General features: G+C 43.5%; 1 protein-coding gene across 1 annotated transcript in view; it reads right to left on the minus strand.

Annotated features, from left to right (window-relative positions):
- Window positions 1-22,348, minus strand: part of CCSER1 (coiled-coil serine rich protein 1) — a 409,129-nt gene extending 386,781 nt beyond the window's left edge. Inside the window, 3 exon segments of the mRNA XM_039913814.1 lie at window positions 16,830-17,017; window positions 19,377-20,749; window positions 22,108-22,348. Coding sequence (XP_039769748.1) covers window positions 16,830-17,017; window positions 19,377-20,706 — 1,518 coding nt within the window. The 5' untranslated portion in view covers window positions 20,707-20,749; window positions 22,108-22,348.
- Between the last annotated feature and the right edge of the window lie 330 nt (window positions 22,349-22,678).

Raw genomic sequence — 22,678 nt, forward strand, 5'->3', positions numbered from 1 at the left:
GAAATTACAACTCCCCCACAAAAAAAGCCCAACAAAAACAAGAAACTCAGATTATCTCCCCCCATCCCTCATTTTAATCTCCCTTCTTAAAGTTTTAGTTTTAATCAGGTAACTTTCTAAACAATTAGTTTAATGAATTCAGGGAAGAATGATCTATTCTTTAAACTCGATAACCTTTAAAAAGTATAATAAATTCATTACGGTAGGACTTGCCAGTCATATTAAATAAGCTCTATCTTAATTAGTCATATTTTGAAATGGAATATTTGAAAACACCTACTATCACTGTAGTATGAGTAAAGGACTATGGGAAAAAGATAGAAATGTTTCCCTCCCTGCATTGTTGACCCTTTTTTTTTTTTTGGCTTGCTTGTCCTTACAAAAGACAAGAATATTGTATAAAATGATGAAATCGCAACATAATTTTTTTCTTTTCAATTAATTAGCCCAGGCAAGGAATTTAGGTGATACCTTTTCAAAAATAGTGTCTATATGATTTTAGGACTACAAAAGAACAATTCCATAAGAAAAAGACACACCCTAGATTCACCTAAATGAAACGCATCAAGCAGCACTTGGCTATCACTCAAAAATCAAAGGACTAACTAAGGTAAGCAAAGCAATATTTTCTCTCTTCTAACATTTAAACAAAAGCAATAGAAAATCATGCAGTAATGGAACGACATACTATTTAAGTGACTAACTTAATCAGAAATGGAATTTGTGGCAATATTAGGGATAATGATAAAATCTCATTCCCTGGCACTTAATCTTTCTACTGTGGAATTAATGTGTAAGAATCTACATTATATCAAAAACCTAGGTCATAGCAATGACTTTATGATTGTACATTCCATATATTCTAGCATGTGAATTGCCTTTCACATACATTCATAAAAATCTCATTTCTCAAGTCACAAAAGTTTTAAAACCTGAGAAAATACGGACAACATTATTGAAAAAGATGATATTTCAATTTTCAATATTGCAAAATTGCATTTCATAAAAAAAGTAGGTTTTACACCAAACGTTGGGAAGTACAATTCCTTTAGGTAACAACCATTTGTCACTGTCCTTCAATTACTTCTTCATTCTACTCTGCTGAAAAATTTATACAAACAGATGGAATGTGTTTTCATTCATAAGGCCAATTCTTATTGAATTGTATGAGTCTGATAATGCATTTTTTAGAAGCAAGCCACAGTTACTGGATATAAGCACCAGATTTTCTAAGGGATTTGCGTTGACAATAGCAGAAGATTATTTGCCGGTAGAGACAGGGAACTGACTTGTGCAGGAGATGTAAGACAGTGAGAGCAATGAGCTCATTCTGGACAGTGAATGTGCCTGTTTATTGCTATATTATATTCTCCCAAGTGCTTAGAACAGTGATCTGCACACAGTGACCGCTCAATAAATACGACAGAATGAGTGAATGGTCTGAGTGCCAAGGGATCCTTGAGAGAAGGCCCTCTCGTGTTCCCACAGAGGACCATCAAAATCCAGCCACCGATCAATGATATTTATTGAGCATTTACTGCTGAACTCAGCTCTTGGGGGAGTACAATATAACAGAGTGGGTGAGCACCTTCCCTGTCCTAAAGAAAGGAGGAAACCGCTCACCATGCGGGACTCTCTGATGGATGGGAAACTAAGGGGAGGATGCTGGGAAGCATTTGAGAGTCTGGATTTCTTTAGCTCTCAAAGGTACAAGCTTTTGCTTCAGAGGGGTGAGTCTCCCGCAATACGGTGGGGTGGTGCACTCTGGCATGTGGGGTAGGGGCATCACCTTAATACAGAGGATCTGATGTGAGCTAGGATCGAGGGGTGTGCTCCCTTTGGTAATGGCTCCCTTAGCAGGACAGTCCTGTTATCTGTAGTGGGATAGTGGTAATGCAGGGAACACTGCAGTAATTGGGAAGCCACGGGGAAGACTGTGCCCCAAGATGCATCTGCCAGTCATGCTGGCAGGTGTAAAATCAGGACCCCCAACTAATAATAATACTAATTGTGAAGTGCTTGCTATGAGCCAGGTGCTATACTAAGCGCCGGGGTTGGGAACTCGATCCCTGTCCCGTAGGAGGCTCACAGTCTTAATCCCCATTTTACAGGTGCGATAACTGAGGCACAGAGAAATGAAGTGAGTCGGCCAAGGTCACACAGCAGACAAGTGGCAAGCTGGGATTAGAACCCAGGTCCTTCTGACTCCCAGGACCCCGCTCTATCCGCCAAGCCACACTCATAGATGTCCTAACTACCATCGCGATTACCTTCGCCACCGCTGTCACCCCCTCCTCTGAATCGAAAGGGACCTGAGCGGCTCCTACTTCCACAATCGGTATGGCTGACTGTCCTCAAAATGTTGGGATCATCCCACCCGAACAGGGATAATAATAATAATGATAATGTTGGTATTTATTAAGCACTTACTATGTGCAGAGCACTGTTCTAAGCGCTGGGGGGATACAAGGTGATCAGGTTGTCCTTCATGGGGCTCACGGTCTTCATCCCCATTTTACAGAGGAGGGAACTGAGGCCCGGAGTAGTTAAGTGACCTGCCCAGGGTCGCACAGCTGACGAGTGGCGGAGCCGGGATTAGAACCCACGACCTCTGACTCCCAAGCCCGGGCTCTTTCCACTGAGCCACGCTGAAATCGCCTTAGCCTCTGCCAACTCTCTCCCTTTGCCTCAGCCTCAGTCTTCGGAATATAACTAGTACTCTGTACTGACTGCTGTTCAAATAAACTGCCATTGAGCGGTCTTAGCTTGCTCTAAATAACGACTGCTTGAAGTGGCGTCAATCTCTCAGCATCTCTCTAAGACCACCAGTAGGGTCAGCCTGGCTACTAGTGGTCAGCCTGGCTCCTTTTCTGGCGGAGAAGATATTTAAATGAAAAGTCACAAAAAAAGTAACTGAAACGAAATAATGTGTGAGCATGTGAGGATAAATTATGTCCTACGTTAAGGACATAACGAAATACATACGGAAATTGAGAGTAAATTACCAATGAAAACAACTGTGGGTCTAGGCAAATAGTGAGGGAAACCTTGTTTTACACGCATCCGTCAGCATCGATTCCAAGGTAGGAAGTTGGACTATCTTATTCCTCTGATTGCAAATTTCCTCATGTAAAAAAAAATCCATTTTGGCTAGGAAAGTACTGCTTGGTAAAAGTTACTCCATTATTCAAAGCGGATCTATCAAATGGAATTTCATCTGTAAGTGTTTGCAAGTTTAAAACACACAGGAATTAGGCAATTTGGCACAGTTTACGCATTCAGAGGAAATTGAAATTACGGTAGTTTCTAAAGGGATGAAAAAAGTAAAAGCCATTAATCAGCTTTGGCTGATATTTATAATCTCGGACTCAGAATAATCCTATTAATTTCATATGCCAAATTTTCCTTTTTGTGCTTTGCAATTTTCAATTCTTAACAATTTATTAGGGGTTTTCACTCCCATAAGAGGACACCAAATTTCCCAGGAGGCTAATAGCAAGTAGAGGGTTTTTTCCATTAATAAAAAAGGTCACTATTAATAATCACTATTCATCCATTTCAAAGAGCTATTAACATTTCAGCCCAGTGACATTTGTCAAAATGAACATCCAATTCATCTTGGAAAAGCTAGCGTATTGATATTTTGCCTAAGTGGGTGGTTAATTCTAAGTAACAGTGAGATTTTTGACCCAGAGTATAATGTGCAGATTGCCATTCAAATTATTCTCTGGTGATTATTAAACATTTTTTGTTATGACTACTGCATTGAAAATTCAAAGTCCTATCTCAAATGCCTCATTTGGAAGGGCTGTGAAAATATCTACTTTCTTATAGGTACGATTTCAGTATGATTCTAGGAGTACTTTTAGCTCTACAATCTCATATCGTTTTATTGTCTTCTCAGATAGGATGTGTTCTTTCTTTGGGCTTATTTATAGGCAAGGAAGGATACGGAGAAAACACAGAGCAGATCACAAAGATAATAGGAAGCATGCACAGTTGCATTTCTAACTCCTGGAAATGTATTGATCCACAGGGAGCCTTCTTTCCAATGTCACAGGCTTTCACTAAAGAGATGAAAAGGAAGTAAAATGGCCCAAAGCAAACAAGCTAACCTACTTGTCTGCTAATTCCAAGGACTCTCCAAGGGGGCAAACCTTTTAAAAACATTTTTTCTCAATCCTATTTACTCTTGGGCTTCCGCTTTATTGTCCAGACAGACCAAAGCCATGAGAATGAGGAATTGGGGCGTGCGTGAGTGGATATAAGAGAAAAGAGGGGCATTCACAAGCAAACAAAAAAAATTAGGTTCTATTTTCTGGGCTGTTGCCTCTTCGCTATAACTCTCTATCAGGTTAAGCAAATACCGTTTCACGGGAACAGCCTGATCTGACCTGACTTTGCTTTTTTTTTCCAGAGCAGCCTGAACCGAAAGCCTAGGAATAAGAATCAACTCCAGGATGGCTTATGGCAAAAGCAATATATTATCATCTTTCATCCACCAACAAAGGAATGAAACATCCCTGAATGAATTATGTGCTACCGATTCTTCACTTCGGAAAGTCTATCTTGAGAAAATCAACACAAACATAGATAGATCTATAGAAGTATAGATGTAAATATCTCTCATTTTTGAAGATTTTGCTGCTGACAGTTCTAGCCTCTCACTATGACCCTGCCACATACTTCACTTCTCTAACAGCATTTGTGTCTGTTCTCCCAATCAATTTTACACTCGCCCCACTCTAACAGCATTTATGCGCATACCCTCTAGACTGTAAACTCATTATGGGCTGGGAGTTAATTCTGCCCTGCTGTAGTCTCCCAAAAGCTTAGTGCAATGCTCTGCACGTAGTAAGCGCTTAATAAATAGCACTGATTGATTGATCCTTATACTCTGCTGCATCCCCAACACAATGTCTGTCTCCTCCACTGGACTGTAAGCTCCTCAAGGCCAGGGATCTTGCCTTCCAATGCATTTGTACTATCCCAAACAATTAAAATAATGCTCTGGACACTGACTGATTTAATGATTGTTCCTATCCATGTACACAATAGTGGCTTAAAAGACGGAAGTGATTGACCCTCATCCTGCATTACGTGCATACAGTACACAAATCCTATTTAGATTGGGAACACCGCGGGCCAAGGACTGTATCTGATCTAATTAACTCGCATCCTCCCCAGAATTTACAACGGTGCTCGGCACAAAGCAAGCGCTTAATAAACACCATAATTATTAGTGTATTTAGCTCGTTTGCGACCCAACTTTATTTTCAAGATTGCTTCCCGGTATCCCGATTTTTGCAAAGTTTTTGCTCAAAGGAGAAGGACCCCTCTTCTAGGTGTTCTCTTCTAGTAGAAAGAACGTGGGTCCGGGAGTCAGAGGGCATGAGTTCTAATCCCAGCTCGGCCACTGACCTGCAGGGTGACCTTAGGCCAATCACTTACCTTCTCTGTACCTCAATATCCTCATCTGAAAATGGGGATTCCATACCTGTTCTCCCTCCTACTTGGACTGTGAGCCCCATGTGGGACCTGATTATTCTGTATCTACCCCAGTGCTTAGCACAGTGCTTGGAACATGGTAAGGCTTAACAAATACCATTATCATCATTGGAGGTGATGAGGAAAGAGAAGGTAGAAGAGAGGGAGTGGGGAAAGGGAAAATGTGGCCTAGTGGGAAGAGTCTGGGCCTGGGAGTCAGAGGATCTGGGTTCTAATCCCAGCTCTGCCAAATGGTTGCTGTGTGAACTCGGCCAAGTCACTAACTCCTCTATGCCTCAGTTCTCCCTTTCTCCCTCCTACTTAAACTGTGAGCCCCAGGTGGGACAGGGACTGTGTCCAACCTAATTCACTTGTATCTACTCTAGCACTTAGATCAGTATTTGACATATGTCCTCTCTTCTACCTTCTCTTTCCTCATCACCTCCAATGATAATAATGGTAATTGTTAAGCATTTGTTGTACACGTCAATCAATCATATTGATTGAGCACTTCCTGGGTACAGAGCCCTGTGCCAAGCATTTTTGGAGAGGACAACATAACGGAGTTGGTAGACACATTTCCCGTCCAAATGGTATCTGTTCATTGTTATATCGTACTCTTCCAGTCGCTCAGTACAGTGTTCTGCACACAATAAGCACAAAGGCGTAGTCAATAGAGCACAGACCTGGGAGTCAGAACGTCATGGGTTCTAATCCTGCCTCCACCACTTGTCTGCTGCGTGACCTTGGGCAAGTCACTTCACTTCTCTGGGCCTCAGTTACCTCATCTGAAAAATGGGGATTGAGACTGTGGGCCCCAAGTGGGACAGGAACTGTGTCCAACCTGATTTGCTCGTATCTACGACAGCGCTTAGTACAGTGCTTGGTACATAGTAAGCACTTAACAAATACCACAATTATTCTTATTAATAAATACAACTGAAGGAACAAACAGTGAGTGGAACCCACAGTGTAAGAGGCAGCCTGCAAAACTACAGTTAGGGCAAAGAGACATCAACAAGACTGGTTTGATGAAGGCACCTCAGTGATTAAAAAGCAAGAAGTACATCAACGATAACTTGCAGTTCTTCATGATCATAATAGTGATGATGATGATGATGATGATGACGGTATTTGTTAAGCACTTACTTTGTGCCAGGCACAAAATATGACGAAAAACCCGCAGCAGGATGGAGAGAACAAGCTAAGAAAGGTAAATGATGAGTGCTGAAGTTGTCCAGGGACATGATGACCATCTCAAATCTAAAGTCTTTTATTCATCTTAAAATAAGCTCTAGGTCCTGCTATACACAGAGACTGAAACAATGAATGCTGGGCAACAGAATATTCGTTCTGCCTGTTTTGGCAGCTATGAACCCAGGAAACAGTGCTTTGATTGCGCTGTGATTATCAGTGCTTGAATTTCTTAGCGTCATCACTCTGAAGTCAGCTTACTCCTCACAAAGCACATCATCCAGGTCACTTTCTGCTAAAGAATGTGGACGGATAAGACCAAAAGAGCAGCTAGGCAATCTCTCTGGGTTGATTGCAAGCTTCTTGGCAAATCACAATGCTATCAGTCATGATTAAGAATAAAAAGCCTGCTGCCATCTGGGCTTCTTGATTGCTAAAAAAGCAGATTCTACACACTCATTTTAAAGCAATTTCTGTGTGAAATTAATAACACCGGAGTCGTTAACTAATGATAGATATCCAGTGAAATAAGGAAGAGTAAAACTAAATGAGCCTGAGGAAAGCAGAAAAAACAATTAGTATGTGTTAGTTTGTAGCTTGGATTCATTTATACAAAGACATAGGTACTATAACACCTTCAAATTTTTTTGAGAAATTCCATTTTTTTTCAATATTCTAAAAACATTTTTCTAAAAACAAATTTCTGAAACCTTTAGACCATGTTCTACATTCTCCTTTATTGACTCAGATTTTAGAAATAAGAATAAAAAGTCACTCCCGGATGCACTCAGCCTGTTCTCATTTTACAAACATACCACAGTTCAATTTTCCCACTTGCTCTGCTAAGTATTCACGACCAACCTGGATTTCACAGCTGAGGCTGTAACTTGTTCAATTCACCTCGCAAAGTCTCTCTACAGAGCACAGATACCATAAGAATTCAGAAAAATAAAAGATTGACAGTTAAATGTTTACCTATGGGCACAGGTGTGGCTGAAAAAGCCAAATGCAGGATCCTCTGTCCTGAGAATAAAAAAGACACATTAAAAAACTGTCTTTTGGGGGGCTGATGTATTTGTGATTTGCAGTGCCTGGCAGTGACCTATCTAAACTTCTTCTCCAGAAGACCTGCTTCTTTCTTGATGGGAGCACATTCAGTCTGGCTGACACCATTATCTTCCAAGTTTCAGCTGAGATACAGTATGGTCTGTTGCTTTTTTTTTCATGGTATTTGTTAAGCGCTTACTATGTGCCAGGCACTCTACTAAGCACTGGGATAGATACAAGCTAATCAGTCAGGCACAATCCATGTCCCACAAGGGGCTCACACTCTTAATCTCCATTTTACGGATGAGGTAATTTAGGCACAGAGCAGTTCATTGACTTCCCCAAGGTCACACAGTAGACGAGTGGCAGAGCCAGGATTAGAATCCAGGTCCTTCTGACCCCCAGGCCAGTGCTTTATCCACTAGGATACACTGCTTCTCTATTTATTTTACTATATTTGAATAATTGTTCCTATCCCCTTCATTTCTAGTTGCCTAAGACGCCGGCTGATGGGGTATCATGCACTTAACAAATACCATTAAAAATAAAAGGATAAAGGTTTAGCAGTAGCCATGCCTTTTCTATCTGTCCCCTAAAATATTTCCTATCTTTCTTGATTGAACTTTCTACCTCCTTGTCTATTATTATATTCTTACAATACAGAATAAGTATCAGAATTATTGGATGGTCTTTACATCTGTCTTCACCAATGAAACTCTTTCACTGTGTGTTAGCGTTTCCCGGGTGCGGGCTGATACGTTATTTTAGCTTTTGTTCGGAGGGGGGTTTTATGGTATTTTTAAGCACCTACTATGTACCAAGCACTGTACTAAGTATCGGGGTAGATACAAGCTCATCAGGTTGGACAAAGTCCCTGTGCCACACTGGACTCATAGTTTTAATCTCCATTTTAGAGATGAGAAACTGAGGCACAGAGAAGTGAAGTGACTTGCACAAGGTCACCCAGCAGACAAGAGGAGGGGCCGGAATTAGAACCCAGGTCCTTCTGACTCCCAGGCCCTTGTTCTATCCACCAAGGCTACGCTGCTTCTCCAGTTTCACTTGCTACTTCTTTATACTTATTGCCAACCTATAAAATCTGGCTGATTGGGTAAAGCTATCATTCTTATTTCCATGTCTTCCTTGGGATGTAGCTCTTGGCCACTGTCATCTGCATAAAGTGATTCTTGATTCTAGCTTCTAGACTTTGGAAGGTGTGCTTAGAACAGTGCTTTGCACATAATAAGCGCTTAACAAATGCCATCATCATCATCAACATGCGTTTAGCATGTTAAATTGGAAGTGTGGGCTGAGGTCAAATTAATTTCACTCTTTAGCAATGAAAGAAAGTAAGGATTTGATTTTCGTTAGGTAATAAGCCACCCACGCTGAACTCACACACCCGATTAAAATTTCGCCATTTAGTAATAACCCAGAGAACAGCTCTATGTGCAAATGTGTGTTTGTGTGTAAATGTGTGTGTGTGCTTGACGACTGACAAGATTGTGATGACTCCAGGTCCAGGTCCCAGATGAATAACACGACAGGGGTAAATCCATTTTCCTTCGTTCGGATGAACGAGTTCATCACAGTGCTACCCGAGTATCAGTGTCATCTTCCGAATATTCAAATTCTGCAAAATTACCAGTTGCAATACGTGCGCTATTTCTAAATTATTTTCTCAATTGGGAAGACCTGGTGCAATGCTGACATCTTGTGGGATATGGGAATCACAGCAAGGGAAAATTTTTCAAGCACATTCAAAAGTAGGATCTTCTATATACAAAATATATTTTAACCTGAGCGATTAATGCCTTGCATAAACTATGTCTGTAAATATATATGTTATATACCCATATATGTATACAATTTTCAAATAGTACAGTGGAAAGAGCCCGGGCTTGGGAGTCAAGAGGTCATGGGTTCGAATCCCGGCTCTGCCACTTGTCAGCTGTGTGACCGTGGGCAAGTCACTTCACTTCTCTGTGCCTCAGTGACCTCAACTGTAAAATGGGGATTAAAACTGTGAGCCTCACGTGGGACAGCCTGATCACCCTGTATCTACCCCAGCGCTTAGAACAGTGCTCTGCACATAGTAAGCGCTTAACAAATACCAACATTATTATTATTATGACTTCAATGGGAAATTAATTTTTTATAATTAACGTTCAACCTGAGGTAATTGCTAATTTTTGATTGTGCCATTGACCTCGGAGAAGACTCTTTGGTGTTATTCTAAGGAAGGCTGAAGGAATGAGTGACTGAATGATGGCCCAGTTGCTTGCTTCAACTTTTGAGAAAGTAACTTCTGCAAAGCTAAGGAAAATGGAAAAGTATCCAGATCTGGTAACAGCGCTACAGAAATCTGTAAGCAAAGAGAAAACAAATTCTCAGATGGCTGCACAGTATCTTTTCTCAACAAATAGAACATAATGAGCATCTTGCAGAAGAAGATGAAACATCTTGGTGGGAAAAGACCAGGGCATTTCACTATGTTCCGTTAGATAAATTTTTTTTAATGGTATTTGTTAAGTGCTTACTATGTGCCAGACTGTAATAATAATAATAATAATGTTGGCATTTGTTGAGCGCTTACTATGTGCAGAGCACTGTTCTAAGCGCTGGGGTAGATACAGGGTGATCAGGTTGTCCCACGTGAGGCTCACAGTCTTCATCCCCATTTTCCAGATGAGGTAACTGAGGCACGGAGAAGTTAAGTGACTTGCCCACAGTCACACAGCTGCTGACTTTACTAAGTGCTGGGACAGACATTAGCTAATCAGGTCAGACACAGTCCTGTCCCATATGGGGCTCACATGGCCTGGTGGTCAGAGCATAGGCCTGGGAGTCAGAGGTCAGGGGTTCTAATGCCGACTCTGCCACGTGCCTACTGTGTGACCTTGGGCAAATCACTTAACTTCTCTGGGCCTCAGTTACTTCATCTCTAAAATGGGGATCAAGGCTATAAGACCCATGAGGGTCATGGACTATGTCCAATCTGATCACCCTGTATCTACCCCGGTGCAGACAAGCGGTGGAGTCAGGATTAGAACCCAGGTCTTTTTGACTCCCAGGTCCGTGCTCTATCCACTAGACTATGCTACTTCTCAAGGATTCTTAAAAGACTCCTCCTGGACTGGAGGCAAAGGGAACAATGACTGTGCCCAACCTGAATCACCACGTGATTCATATATGACATCTGAGGCATGACATATATAGACAAAGTTCAGGAAGCCACACCAAAGCTACCATATATTTGTCATAGACCTTACAAAATCGTCGTAACAATCTTAGAGAACCTAAACTTGATGTGCAATTGGATGGTTCTTTGTCCCCACATTTTAGCAACGTGCATGATAAACAATGTTGGTGATGCACAAGCCATCAGAAAAAGGAAAATGCAGCTTTTCCACCCTGAGGTGGCATAAAGCGGCATGTTCCAGTGGAAAGAGCATGGGTATAGGAGGCCAGACATCTGGATTCTAATCCCAGCTCCACCATTCGTCTGCTTTGTGACCTTGGGTAAATCACTTAACTTCTCTGTGCCTCAGTTTCCTCTTCTGTAAAAATGGAGGTAAACTATCTGATCTCCTGCCCGCTTAAACTGCGATCCCCATGTGGGATAGAGCCTGTGTCCGAACACGTTATTTGAATCTACTCCAACCCTTTGCCGGGTGCTTAGCACATAATAAGCGCTTAACAAATACCATAATGATTAAGATGCATGCGGTGATGGGAGATTAATTTCGTGGCAAAAAGCTACTCACTCTTTTTAGAGGAAGTGCTAAGGACCGAAAGGAAAAAAGAAATTAGGATTAAAAGATTACATTTTCCAGGTCGCAAGGCATTGATTCCTGTTCCCAAAACAGCAACTGGAAACAGAAAACCTTCAGAGATTAATTTTCCAGAAGCCACAGCACTCTTTCCATTTCTAAGGCAGTGATGAGGAACGGTCAGAGGAGGTCCCTTTAACTCTTCTTCAACCAGCCATTCCATCATGTAGTAACCTAGGAAATCTTGGTGAATTTTTCAGGCAGCTGAATTTGCTTAGCAATTTTCAAAGTCCTTGTCAACTGATGGGGCCAAATGCCTTCATAAGGTGGATGAAGCCAGAATAATGTTTCTGCACGTTTCCTTTATCTTTTACACTACAGAGATCCCATCTGCTGCGCTCAATTTGGTCCAAACCATTTTTTTTTAACAGCACTTGTTCAGGGCTTACAGTGTGCCAAGCGCTGTACTTAAGTGAAGGGGTGGCTACAAGCTGATCGGGTTGGACACGGTCCATGTACCATGTGGAGCTCACAGTCTTAATCCCCATTTTACAAATGAGTCACAGAGAAGTGAAGTGAATTGCCCAAGGTCACACAGCAGATAGGTGACAGAGGTAGGATTAGAACCCAGGTCCTTCTGACTCCCAGATCCAGGCTCTATGTTCTTCAGATGTCAATAGGAAGAATTCTAACTAGATTCTTGCCTGTAATGGAAAGCAGGGGGATTCCTCAATAATTTTACAGTCATCTGTTTCCCCTTTCTCCTTGCTGACTATATTGTTATCTTTCAAGTCCTGAAATATTTTCTCACTGTTCCATATATTGAGGAAAAGCTCACAGTGATGTCTGAGGATTAGAATTAGGTTCTCTCCTTTGCTTAAAGATTTCTGCGGTAATACTATCAGATCTGGTTGTTTTTCATTTTTCATGGCTTTAATCGCAGTGTTATTTCTTCCAAAATCATGGCTAAAGTCCTGCTGACACATCTGGGCCATTTTTCAATACCGTTAGAGGGCCTCATTCTCGATGGTAGAAAGTATGTCCAAAAGTTCCCTCTCTACCTGTGACATCAACTATTTATTTATCTTAATGTCTGTCTCCCCTTCTAGACTTTAAGCTCCTGGTGGGCGGGGAATGTGTCCACCAACTGTTTAAAAAAATAAACGATATTTGTTAAATGCTTACCCAAGAGCTTAGTACGATTCCTCTAACTGACCACAACCTCCTCACCTGCCTTCACTCCCACACACCTCCTCCTCGCAAAATCTGTGCAGTTCCCCTACAGACCCCTCTAATCTTTTGACCAAAAGATACCCAAACTCTTTATTCTCTTCCCTTAAAGACCAACCGACATCCTCAACACCACCCTCTCTACTGAACTTAACTCTCTTGCTCCCCTATACCTTCATCATTCTCATGCCACTAACCCCCAGCCCTGGCTCACTTCCACAGTCTTCTTCTTTCGCTCCTGGGTACAAGCCGTAGAGCACTGCTGGCGGAAATCTAGTTATCAGGCCGACCTCATCCACTTCAAGTTTATCCTTGTGTGTTTCAACTCCGCCCTCTCCTCTGCCCAGCCAAATTATTTATCTATCCTTATTGACACCCATGTCCACTGCCCTCGCCAATTGTTCCAGATGTTTAATTCCCTCCTCAAACCCCGTTTCCCCCACCTCCCCTATCTCTTGCACCTAATGACCTGGCACCTACTTTATTGAGAAAATTGAAACTATCAGCCGTGATCTCCCTAAAATGCCCCCTGTTCCTCTCCAGTCCCTTCCTCCTCCTGCCCCTTCTTCAACTTTCCCATCTTTCCCAGCAGTATCTCAAGAAGAGATCTCCTGCCTTCCCTCAAAATCCACCCTATCCACCTGCGCATCTGACCCTATCCCTTCGTAATTTATCAAAACGCTTGCGCCCTCCTTTCTTCCTCCCTGACCACCATCATCAACTGTTCACTCTCCAGTGGCTTCTTCTCCACTGCTTTCAAATATGCCCAGGTTTCCCCTATCCTAAAAGAAAAACCTTCTTTGACTCCACGGCTCCCTCCAGTTATCACCCCATCTCCCTCTTACCGTTCCTCTCCAAACTCCTTGAGCAAGTTGTCTACACCTATTGGCTCAGGTTCCTCTCCTCCATTTCTCCCCAAAGCCCTTCCAATTTGGCTCCCGTCTCCTTCACTCCATAGAAACCACCATCTCAAAGGTCACCAGTGATGTCCTTCTTGCCAAATCCAACGGCCTCTACCCCACCCTAATCTTCCTCGACCTTCTTTGCTTATGAATTAAGTCCTTAATTTGGTGATTTTTAGACTATCCTACTCTTCACGGTGTCCCTTTGCAATTCCCAGACACAAGCGGGTCACCGGAGAGCGTCTTTGAATAGCAGATGTGTTGGTGAACAACGGTGTTGAAAAGTAGATAAAATATCTGGACTGCATCGTATTTGTCTATTAAATATCTATGGTTTGCAGATTAACAATTTAGCCTAAATAATATTGTACCAATCCATCCCCAGCAAATTATATTCGCAACCATAGATTAAGAACAACATAAACCATATCATTTATGAGATCCTAAATTTGATCATCCTCGAGGTGAGAATATAATTTAAAAAAAATCAGGCACATAGAGTAATTTTAGCTACAAAACAATGGGCTATTTTAACATTTCAGAGGAGGTTTATCTTATTCCTCTATCTGTTGCCAAACTGTACATTTCAAGCGCTTAGTACAGGTGGTGGCTTAGTAATGGTGGCTTAGTGCAGTGCTCTGCACAGAGTAAGCGCTCAATAAATACGATTGAATGAATGAATGAATTCCTAATACTGGAAGTGTAGGCTTTAGCTAAGCCTTACATGGCTGGAACAAATTGGTCCCTCAGAACAAGGAAGCTTCACTCCCTTGTACCCAAGCAACAGTGAATGGGTGGAGTAGGGGAGGATAACTGTCACTTTCTTTAGGTATTTTTTTAAAATCAATTAAAGTTGCTTCTCAGATACTTTCCCTGTGGAACACTTGCTCCAACAGGAAATCTCTAAAAAGCTTTAATTTTGAGAAAAACCCAGAAAGCGTATTTAATTTTAGGGATAAAAGCTTTGCAATGCTCCCACTTCTCACCCTTGTGTTGGTGGAGGAAAGCAATGGCAAATCACTTCCTTATCTTTACCAAGAAAACTTTATGTACTCACATAGCTGAATGCCTATATGGCAGAGGATGGGACGTTCTAAAGAGGGGGTGTCCATGGACTCGCTATGGGTCGGAAATCACTCTAAGGAATTTGAAGAAGAAAAGGTAAGAAAATGTACTTTTGTTACACCTATTATAATGTTGGTATTTGTTAAGCGCTTACTATGTGCCGAGCACTGTTCTATTATGAATTGATGTCATAAGATAGCAATTCCCCTTGCTACGAGAACCTTATTGGAATCTATGTAATTCACCGTGGGGAGAAAAAGAACAGAAATAAAAAGAACATCATAAAATACACTGCAAAAATGGTATATTTATATCACACGTACTTAAAACGTACTAGTTCTATGCAACTAAGATTCAACTAAAGTCTACGGAAAAAGGCAAGAAATTAATCATAATAATTATGGTATTTGTTAAGCGCTTACTATGCATCAGGCACTGTACTAAGTGCTGGGGTAGATACAAATAAATGAGGTAGGACACAGTCCCTGTCCCATGTGGGGCTCACAGTCTCAATCCCCATTTTACAGATGAGGTGACTGAGGCACAGAGAAGTGAAGTGACTTGCCCAAGGTCACAAAGCAGACTTTCTGACTTCCAGGCTTGTAGTCTATGTTCTACTCCATGCTGCTTCTCTAATTACAGGAAAAGGGAATTCGGAAGGCAAGAGGGTTTACTTTTCGGGGAAAGGAATGGCGGCAAATTCCAGCGTCTCAGAGAGTAAGGTGGTTTCATCAGCCCGTGTTTTCCTTCAGAATCTTTAAGAGCTACTGCCTCCAGCCTTGATGTGTTCACTGACGTTGGCCCTTGCACGTGATTAGCCATGATTCACATTAACACCCACCTCAAGGTTCATTAAAAACATTCCACAATTCCAACTGATTTTAAGGATCCGAACAGCAGTAGTACTCAGCCTTCTGCTTTTCTTATTATTCACTTCCCCTCCACCCTCTCCCCTTCACATATGCCACATTTTTTTTGGAAACTTACTGAAATTCAGAGCGTAGGAAAAAGGAAACAGAGAAACCCATGCAAAGGAAGACCCCTAGAAACTACATTCCAGAAAGTCTTTTCAATCCCGCGAGTCAGAAGAGTCCGGTGTGTTGGGCATTAACCTCGGGTGTTTAGAATGAGATATCTTAGGCAGAAAAGTTATTCTGATGGGGTAAATTGGGAATTGGGAATTGGAGGGCAAACTGCAGGAGTGTTCAGGGTTTGAGGATGGATGAAAGTTTTCCAAAAGTTGACAGTTTCCTTAGTGGGAAAATGTTACAGGGTCAGGAAAGAGAGAAAGGCTGTATGACTTGAGAGACTTGAGAGAGCTATCGTGGGGAATGTCTAGTCTGTGGTATGGACCTGGGGTTGAAAGCTCTTTCAAAATGGAGCTGTGTCTTGAGGTAAGGTTTACTGATTGGGCGGGATGCCTGGGTGAGGACTGTACATTCCAGTTTTTATATCCCAGCTCCTAGCATGGAACTAGTCCTTGGCCCCCTTATTCCCCTAGATTGTCCAACCAAAGTTATTCTTTTAATGGTATTTGTTAAGCGCTTACTATATATTAAACGCCATTCTAAGCACTGGGGTCCGACACAGTTCCTGACCCACACGGAGCTCACAGTTTAAATGGGAGGGAGAAGAGGTATTTAATCCCTATTTAAAGTTGTACAAACTGAGGCAGAGATAAGTTGACTTACCCAAAGTCACACAGAAAGGAATTGGCAGAGCTGGAATTAGAACCCAGGCCCCCTGACTCCCCGGACCATGCTCTTTCCACTAGGCCACACTGTTTCCCTGCACTTTGTTATGTCATTTATGGAGAGATTTCATAACGTATAACTAATTCCCCTCACTAGGAAAACGTCTTTGGAATACATGACCAGGGAGAAACAAAGAAGAGAAATAAGAAGTTATTCCCCCTAAAGTACCAACTTCAGAGCAATTTCTGTCAGAATGTCTTTCCCAAGGTTATTCCTGCTAGAGGTTACGCCCAAAATCATTCCTCCAACACTCCTCCCCAACCACTAAACACAAATTTCGTATGCGTTGATTCCTTTAGAATTGCACATGATGTCTTTTTCAAAAGAAGAAAAAAAGCATGAACATGCCTTCTATTTAGAGATAGATGTAGTCTTACCAGGCTATTGGTTTTTGAAGATGATGAGTTCATTCTCTGCCTTCGCAGACTACTATGTTCGTCTGTTTTTCCTTCCTTTGGTTTCGAAATCATTCTACTAATCCCCGCAGTTCCTTCTGAAGAGGACCTCAATCTCCTTTCAATGACTCTCCCTTCTTGGTATGGACTGAAGCTACACGCAAGATTAACTGTAAATAGAGAAATGATTGGTAATCATTACAATGGCATGCAATATTTAACAATGTCCTTAGGAATACTGAAGGAATATGAAAATCTCAGTAGCATCTGTCAATTTCCTACTCCATACCACCCTCATCCTTTATGAAAACCTTCTATTCTCTCCTGGTCCAATTTCAGGTCTCTCATCGAGGATGCTGGCTCCACTCTCCTAAAAGAGGGTGGCCGAACAAAATCAATAAAAAACTGCCTGAATATCCACAGTGTCACTGGAATCTGTTATGATAGAACATTCAAAGGTTACATCGGAGACGATGTATCGAGAACTGTTTTAATGTTATTTTTCTAGGGAATGCATATAGAATAAAATTACATCTGAAAATATTTGAAGAAAATATATCCTCTGTAGCAATTGTGAATTGCCAAATGCAATATTTCCCTTCCAGCCTACTCTGAAGCACTGACTCTAGGCAACCTAAGCACTATAAATAGAACTAATGAATACCATTGCTGTTCTACTTAATAAGATTTGAATGTGGCAAGTTCGTTCAGTGCCATCTGGCAGTGAGTCCGCTGGGGGATAGAATCGAGATGATGATATGTGGGGGGCAAGAGGGAGAATATGATGCCAGTAATTTAGAGAAAGGTGGAAAGAGAAGGGGTGGGAAATGAGAGAAGAGAGAGGAAGAAATGTTTCATTAAAGACATGCTAATTAGTTGAATCATGTATTTCCATATTCAATTTTATGCCCCAATTTATTTTAGTCCTGTTACTGGAAGGACTTCTGAGGCAAAGAGAGCCAAGTTTGCCAGTTCTATTTCTATTTCTTCATGAAGAGGTACTAGAATTTTAAATCTATAGTTAAAAATTGCAATGGACAATTTCACCATGATCACCCGTGTGTGTGTGTGCGTTTTCATCTGTTCACACGCTTACTGAGGCAACATCCCCTAAAGGAAATAACACGGGTCTGGGAGTCAAGACCCTTGGGCTGCTGACCCAAGGCAAGTCACATAACTTCTCTGTGCCTCAGTTTCCTCATCTGTAAAGCGGCAATAAGATACCAACCCTCTCTACTTATATTGTGAGTCCTGTGTGGGACAGGAACTGTCTTGTCTGATCATTTCTATAGATCCCAGTGCTTATCACACATCAAGGGCTTAATAAATGCTAAAATTATTAAAGACAAACCTCTAGCTGGAAAGATTAGAATAATAAAGGGCAAAAGGGGGATTACTATAGCTCTCTATAAACTGGAAGGAAACACGGCCTCCAGCCCAGAAAAGATTTCAAGCTAAATATTAGACTCCTTGTGGGCGGGGATAGTGCATACCAATATATTGTATTGAATTTTCCCTAGAGCTCGATACGGCGTTCTGCACTCAGTAAGCATTCAATAATAATGTTGGCATTTGTTAAGCGCTTACTGTGTGCAGAGCACTGTTCTAAGCACTGGAGTAGATACAGGGTAATCAAGTTGTCCCACTTGAGGCTCACAGTTAATCCCCATTTTAGAGATGAGGTAACTGAGGCACAGAGAAGTTAAGTGACTTGCCCATAGTCACACAGCTGACAAGTGGCCGAGCCGGGAGTGGAACCCATGACCTCTGACTCCGCAGCCCAGGCTCTTTCCGCTGAGCCACGCTGCTTCAAGAAATACCACTGCTTGATTATTAAAACTCCCCTATGAAATACAAGCATATCACGCGGATCTTGGTCTAGGCTTGGGCAGCTACTTAAAACTACAAAGAATGGACAGTTCCCTTTTTTTAAAAAATGGTATTTTTAAGTGCTTACTATATGTCAAACACTGTCTAAGCGCTGGCGGTAGGAACAGGTCAAATTAGGTCAGATGCAGTTCCCGTCCCTCATGAGACTCTCAGTTTAAATAGGAAGGAAAACAAGTATTGGATCCTCACTTGACAATTGAGGGAACCGAGGCTATAGAGAAGTCAAGCGACTTGCCTAAGGTCACGCAGTGAGCAACTGGCAGAGCCGGGATTAGAACCCAGGTCCTCTGACATCCATGGCCCGTGCTCTTTGCCACTAGGCCACAGTGCTTCTGGGTACTCGACTCTGCCTTTGAAGTAGGCGTGCCCGGTCCTTTACGGATGACCGTATACGCTTTCCGAATCTTTAAGGGCAATTTTTAAAATTTCCGTAATGAGCCAGGTGCAGAAACCTTCTGATTGGCTGGAGTGGAAATTAGTTGGGTACCAGGAAAGGAGGAAAGAAGAAGAGAAATATCACTTCATTTTGGTAGCTGTCCACTTCAGCAGACAGAGAGGCAAGTTTCAAAAAATAAATTAAGGAAGTGTCTCTGTGCAATGTAAACCATTTCGAAGACCCCCCGATAGAAACTGAAATACCTTTAGTTGTAAGTATTGCTTCATAGCCATTTGAGCTGTGTAGAAAGAATTGAAAATCAGCAGGCGAGGGAATATTATTGGAATCTGGAGCCCGGATGCCTCCCTTTAACATGTCCGACTGCTGTTTTAACGGTGTTCCTCACAAAAATCCACGTCTCCCAGGGGAGCCCACCGTTCTTTCTGCCCTATGAACCCCGAACATCTCTTCCGATCCAGGGGCTGCAGACACACATGCCCTCGGGCCATTTGCGGCCTCCCCGGTCCGGTCCGAGATCTGTGACCCCGCTTCGGTTTCATGACCATCCGCTGGGGTTTCAGGTAAGGCTGCAGAATGGGTGCATTGGCCCTCTAACCTCTGCTCTTCAGGCGATCTATTTTCACACCGCGCAGACTCGGCTCTCGGTCCTGTGGTTTTCGCGACCGTGGCAGAACCGAGGGACGTCTGAGAAGCCAAACTGCCAGGGCCCAAGTTGTCACGTCGAGAGGCCGGGCTACCCCTCCTGGGAGGGGCGTCTACCTCTGAGATTGAATCTTCGGTCAGAGCTAAAAACTCCGAAGGCGTCGGGGCTGTGGTGAGATCAGCAGAGAGCAGCGGGGATTGCAAAGACCCCGCTGCCCGTTCTGTCCCCTCCTCCGAACGCGACGGAGGGGTCCCTCCACGCCCACGTTCGCTCCCTCCGCTTGGAGAAATTTCCAGCGAGAATTCGCCCCGCACCGGGCCCGCGACGGTCGGGCTCTGGGCAGCTGGTTTGGGGAACTTGGAGTGTGACGAAAAGGATTTAGGAAGGAGTTTCCGTGTGGATTGCTTCACCGAACACCTATTCGGTTCTTCCACGAAGCCAGAATCATCCCTGTCGCTTCTGCCGGAACTTAGACAGTTTATGAAGACATTCTTATTAGTTGAATGTTCCTTTCCCTTTTCGAAGTCCTCGGTCAAAGACCGGGTTATCTTCTTACCGCGGGAACCACTGAAAGCTACCAGATTCCTTTCTCGGGTTTTAGCACATTCTTCCACGCTGAGTTTTTGCAAACTACCTTGGCAAGGCTGAGCCCCATTGGAAATGCCCAGGGCTGCACGGGCAGGGTCTTCTTTGACAGCGGCCCCCTTTTTATGGTGGAAGCTAATGGATGGGGTCCGGAACAAGCTCCGGCGTTTGCCGGTACTGCCCGAGCTTGAGTTTGTGCTGGAGGGAGAGGAGCTGTGGATGCCAACTTTATTTCCGGGTGACGGAGAGGAGGGAAGCGAATCATGTCTCCTGCTGATGCTCCTCCGGAATATCCGGTAAAACCGGGAAACGAGAGTCGAACGTCGTGGCCCCGAATCCCCCATTGGGGCTCAGGGTATCGGGTTCCGGGAAACCAAACCGCACCACCTGAGGTGAAGACAAACAGAAACGACTCAGCGATTCAAACTCAAAACGCATGAAACTTCGGGGTGTGAAATTTCACGTTAGGATGCGCTGGTGGAAGCGATCGGTTCTAATGGGCGAGGAAACTTGTTTTTAAGGAATGCTGTCGATTCAAAATTCATAAAATGAAGTCATTCTGCCAACGAGAGTCTCGTCAAAAACGTAAGCAGCGATTCCTGGGAAGCAGAGTTTTGTTTGGCTCATAGGAACTGCAGATTAAGCGGGATAAAAACACCTGAGACTTCATCCTACTGCTAATGTACAAGTCAGGTGATACCCAGAAGTTTTTAGGTTTCCCACAAATCAGTTGTGGACTGAAACGCTTCAAAGGCAAATGACAAACCAAGCATCAGACCTAAGGGCAGATGAGCACTGGAATTGGCAACTGATGCCAGCATGGGCCAGGCACTGGTAGCCAAGTCCATGGGTTCACTTTCTCCACACTGTAAGCTCATCTCTAGACCGTTAGCTTGTTGTTGGCAGGGAACCCATCCCCCCAACTCTGTTGTACCCTCCCAGTGCTTAGTACAGTGCTCTGCCAGAACAGTCGATTAATGAATGCCACCGATTGATATCCCCCCTCCCTTGTCCGCGATTCATCTCCTACGACGCCCAGCCACACACTTGGTTCCTCTACCGCCAACAGACTCGCCGTACTCGATCTCATTTCTCGTGCTGCCGACCCCTCGTTCATATCGTCCTTCGGCCTGGACTCTCCCTTCGGATCCAACAGGTGACGAGTCTCTCCACCTTCAAAGCCCTGCTAAAACCATACATCCTCCAAGAGGCCTTCCCTGACTAACCTCATTTCCCCATCCTATTTGTCAACCCCTTCTGTGTTGCCTGTGCACTTGGGTCTGTGCCTCTTAAGCACCTTAATCACCCTTCCCCGCCTCCCGACACACTTAAGTACATATTCATCTACTCTGCCGCTTCCCTTACCTGTAGTTCATTTCAGTGTCTGGAGGGCAGGGATCATATCTACCGATTCTATTGTACCGTACTCTTAGAATTGCATATTATAATGCCCTGGGCATAGTGAGCCCTCAATAAATGCTCTTGATGGAGTATTCAAATCCCCTGGACAGCCCAAGGCTCGATAATGACCAGATTTCCAGTTAGGCATGAGGAGATGATGAAGTCAGACAAAGAGATGAGGAGCGGGAAGGTATATAAGGGAGCCAAAACGGGGAAGAGAGAAATGAACTGAGATGACGGGGGGAGGACGGAGGGCAATGAGAAGGGAAAAGGTAACTGGAAAGACAGGAGAGAGAAAAGAAAAAGAGAGGGAAAGGAAAAGGGAGCCGGTAGCTACTACTCACCTGGAGGAGGTAGCGGCCTGGCGCAAGACAAGCTAGTAGATCAGAGGCCATCCCCACCGTGGCTTCTGCCGATGGATACGGGGGCCGTTGGCAGCCGTGGCAGCGGATGCCAGCTCCGGCTGAACCGTCTCGTACGCGACAGTCTCCGGGGCTGACCATGCTGGAAACTCTCGGCCTCGGCACCAGGTAGGTGCAGTGGCTAGAGCACGGGCCTGGGAGTCAGAAGGTCATGGGTTCCAATCCCAGCTCTGCCACTTGCCAGCTGGTGAATTGAGCACCGTCACTTGAATCCTCTGGACCTCAGTACATCACCATGTTAAAATGGGGGATCGAGACCTGTGAGCCCCGTGGGGACTGTGAGCCCCGATTGCTTGTATTCACCCCCAGCGTTTAATACAGCACCTGGCACTTAACAAACACCCCTGTTATCATCACCATCATCATCATCATTATTATTATTATCAAAGATGGTGCTAGTGTGAGAAGGAGGAAGAGCTGTTCCTCTTCCCCGCAGCTCTGCCACCCTTGGCGACTAATCTAGCCTCCGAAACTCCTGCAGCTGTGAGATCCT

This window comes from Ornithorhynchus anatinus, chromosome 12, assembly GCF_004115215.2.
Source record: "Ornithorhynchus anatinus isolate Pmale09 chromosome 12, mOrnAna1.pri.v4, whole genome shotgun sequence".
NCBI classification, from domain to species: domain Eukaryota; kingdom Metazoa; phylum Chordata; class Mammalia; order Monotremata; family Ornithorhynchidae; genus Ornithorhynchus; species Ornithorhynchus anatinus.